At 51.6% G+C, this 3959-nt stretch overlaps 1 protein-coding gene across 1 annotated transcript; it reads right to left on the bottom strand.

Moving 5' to 3' along the window:
• Positions 1-2558: 2558 nt before the first annotated feature.
• Positions 2559-3266, bottom strand: LOC107275425 (adenylate isopentenyltransferase 8, chloroplastic). The gene has a single exon (XM_015790990.1). The coding sequence runs from the start codon at positions 3264-3266 to the stop codon at positions 2559-2561; it is 708 nt and encodes a 235-aa protein (XP_015646476.1).
• Between the last annotated feature and the right edge of the window lie 693 nt (positions 3267-3959).

The following is a 3959-nucleotide window of genomic DNA, read 5'->3' as shown; positions in this document are numbered from 1 at the left end:
GTCGCCCGCCAGCTGGAGGCCTGCGCCGGGGGCTGGCTCGGAAGTCGGAGGCGCGCTTCGTAGGCGAGGGGGGTGTAGAACCAATCACTCTTCCAGTCGTCCCACTTTTTGCGGAGGACGCAGGGAATGTAGCGGTTCAGCACCTGCCCCCGCGGCTGGAAGTAGCAGCCACCGACTACCGTCAGCGGCGACACCGGCTGTACGGTGAAGAACCACTGGAACAGCCGGAGAGATGGGCGCACCCCGACAAACATCTCGCACAGGTGCGCGAAGATGGCCAACGTCATTATCGCGTTGGGGGTGAGGTGCGCCATCTGGAGATCATAAAACTCCAGAATATCCATGAAAAAAATAGAGAATGGCGGGACCAGCCCCGCCATTGCGAAAGAGAGGAAGAAGACGGACCGCCCCGGGTAGTGCGGCGCCGGGCGTCCCTCGCCCAGCGCGACCACCTCCCGGCCGGTGGCAGATTCCGGCATGAATCGGCGCGGCAGCCCGGCCTGCCTCTCGCTCACGATGCGGGAAGGCGGCAGCACGCTACCCTCGAGCGGTGCGGAGCCCCGTGCCATGACGCCGGCGGAGGAGGAGCTTGAGAGCGAGCGAGTATGGCAAGGGTAGGGCGCCGGAAACGGAGAGTCAGAGCACAAGTGGCAAAGGCAAGGGGAAGAGTGGCGAGAGGAAGGAAACAAATCCCTTCCTTGGCGTCTTAGTACCCTTGCCAACGCTATGCCCGGCTCCTCGATTCCCGCGCCCACTACCTCGCCCCCTCGTCTCTCGCGCCCACGCCTCCACTAACCCCGCTCGCCCGTTTGCGGCGCACGCGGCAGATGTGCAGCCGTGGCAGTTGAGATGGGGTAGATCGTGCGCACATTAACTACGCCTGCCAACCGTGAAATGCGCCGTCATCATGTCTCCAAGCAAAACGAACCGGCTCGTCCCGATTCGCGCGCCGCTCATTATTGTTGGTCGGTTTTCCCTTGCTGATGCGCGCGATTTGCGACCGCTGGGTTTCTGCCCGCCTGTAGGGACCGGCCCCACCTGTCACCGGGCCTAAGGAGTGGCGTCACGCCCGAGCGCTTCCCTCGAGGGGGGCGATCGCCCTGGCGTAACGCCGGGGGCTACTGTCGGTGACATGGGGCCGGGGGTATCGTGACCAGAGGCCTGGGTAGCCGCGGTCACCCACGTGGCCTGACCCCCTCGGGGGAGTCGGGCCCGAAGGTGACGTGGCCACCCCTCCCTCTGTCTCCCCGAGCGGTCGGGCCGCTCCCGTTTCGGCCCTGAGGGCTGGGGTGCCCCGACCCCCTGTGGTTTTGGCGCCACGTGTGTGGGTTAGGTGAGCACAGCGGGCTCACCTAACCGCATTTATAGCAGGTTGGACGAGCGCGCCATGCCGCATTTAATGCGGCGCAGCGCACGCTTATCCGGTCCGTGACCGGTCGCGGTGAGTGACCGGTCACAGACCGGTCAGATCGCGGGTTAGGTGGCAACAGGCGGCCTGTCACACGCCTCGCCCCGTCCCGTTGGAATGATGAGAGCTTCCTGGCTCTCGTCCCTAGCCGGAGCCGGCGTGCCAACTCCAGGAGTGGGTATGTCAGTCCCGGTTAGATTCATTCCAGGCTTCAGCGCAAGTATGGCAAGGAAGTCGCTGGCCATTAAATGAAGGTTGAAATGGGCGTCCACCGGAAGAGGGGCGAGCGGAGCAAGAGACGTGCGCTCGGCTTGTCACAGGTCACTTCCGGCTGTAGACTAGCCCTCATTGTAAAAGCATGTTTCCTTTCTTAGGTAGCTAGAGGCCCATGTGGTGACCCCTGACCAGATAAAAAGGAGGCCCAGGCCTAAGAAAGGGGGGGAGAGGACGAAAGGGGAGTTGGGACTCTGGCGAATGTTTGCTAGAACCTGAACTCTCTCTCGCTCTCGAGTCTCTGGATTCCTTCACTCACAGATCCACCAGAACACAGGAGTAGGGTGTTACGCTTCTCAGCGGCCCGAACCTGTCTACGTCGCCCGTGTCTTGCGCATTTCTTCTCTCGCTGACGTTCCTCAGATCGAGGGCGAAGAACCTCACTTAGCGCCCCCGGCCGAACCGGCAAAGGGGGGCCTGCGCGGCCTCCCGGTGAGGAGCCCCACGCTCCGTCACAACTATATATAACTATTATGTAAAATAAAAGGCATCCAAGTGTTTAAGGTACAAAAGGCCTCCAAGTAATTTCATATACACCAATTGATGTTTGCTCCTTCCAAACACACCCAAAATGATCCAAGTTAAGTTACTATGCCATGATCTGTAAAATTACTAAGCAAGCCAGACGATTAAACCATTATTGTAGACAAAATCAATAGCCGATGTGTTTGAGAAACTAGCTTCCCATCTTCTGATATTATCACAGAAAATCTTGTATAGTAGCAAGTCCAGGGTCACTTACATCACGTTTCCACACCAAATCCTCCATATATTTATTTGATCCAGTAAGATGTGCTAGAATAGTTTCAGTACAATCAAGGGCATGAACATGCCATCCCCACACATCAACCATGCGATGAATCTTTGTGACTTGAGATCATGCAAGAATCTGTGTATTGGTCTTCATCATAGAAAGAGCATCACTACAACTCACCCGTCCAGTAAAATACTCGCTTAGCTCTGGAACACCAATGGTCTTCCCTAATCCCACATATGGAACATGTCCATTAACTGATAATGTGTCAAAATATTCTTCAATTTCCTCAACTAACCCAGCATCAACCATGTCGTCAACACGATGTTTCAAATACTCATTAAGAATCACCTCATTAACATGAACCCATAGAAAACAACATTGCGATCGAGGCGTCGGCCGATAGCTAACCTCCAATTGCCCAAAAGGATCCACAATAGACGAATCAAAATTGTCAACAAGGAGACCATGGATAAGTGAGTTAGATCCACCCACCACAATCGGTGTGTGACCACGTCTGGCAATGCAGTTTATTGTGGTTTTTGCAGCAGATCGAAAAAATGACACAGGAAAATCACCTGCGTTGCGAGGGATGGACGCAATAAGGTGATGAGATATGCCGCATCGATCTTGTAAAGAAACCTTGTTTGTCGTAATATCCAGGCCATCGTAAATTTGCATCTTGTCAGCATTTACCACTTCCCCACCAATCGCCTTGGCTATCTCAATTGAGAGTCTTGTTTTTCCAGTTCCCGTGGCACCAATAATCACTACTAACTTGTTTCCCAGCATATTGAGGAAGCAATCACAAGAAGGGTGAAAATTGAGCATGAAAGGAAAGTAGCTAAGGGTTCGTATTACCTGGAAGAGTTCCTCGGTATATAGGAAAGGGGAAAGTGTGCCGCCTTGATGTTTCTAGATCAAAGCATAAATCCTTCCTCCTTCCTCTTGGCACCTCCACTTACCGGAATTTGGCATATCAATCCATGTACAGTTGAATGTGTATGGTAATCATCTTGATGGGGCCCAAATTCAATTAGATATACTCATACAATTATCCAAGCAATTGTGATCGATTTTTTTTCTTTGGAGATATTTTTGGCATAAGAGTTAACGGCTCAACCCTTAAAATTGTATCCTCAATACGTGTGTAAGCATAAAACAAATTAAACCTGATGAGCTCCTTTAACTTTTTAAACCATATGCCTACTTTCATCTTAATATGGTGATGATTTGTAAACATGTGCTTGTACACATTTTTCAAGGAAAAAAAATCCGTATCAATCCTTCATCGAAAGTAAATTCAAATGTGGGCACTTTGAAACATACATATGTTACTTATATGTTCTCTGGTAAAAGAATACTTTGAAACTTGGTAATATAATACCAACCATCTACCTCAAAAATACTTACTAACAATCGTTGTAAAATACTTTGCTCTATATTTACTTGTTTTGGCATTTCTCATGCCTTCCGCAAAATGCAAAAAACAAAATAGCCATACAATGCCAATTATCAAATAAA

The sequence above is a fragment of the Oryza sativa genome, chromosome 7 (assembly GCF_034140825.1).
Source record: "Oryza sativa Japonica Group chromosome 7, ASM3414082v1".
Classification (NCBI taxonomy): Eukaryota; Viridiplantae; Streptophyta; class Magnoliopsida; order Poales; family Poaceae; genus Oryza; species Oryza sativa.
The sequence above is the reverse complement of the archived record's forward strand: the minus strand, read 5'-3'. Positions and strand labels throughout refer to the sequence as shown.

Bases quoted from the DNA above. Each gene is read 5' to 3' on its own strand.
- LOC107275425 (XM_015790990.1), bottom strand. From the start codon at position 3,266: ATGCTCAATTTTCACCCTTCTTGTGATTGCTTCCTCAATATGCTGGGA.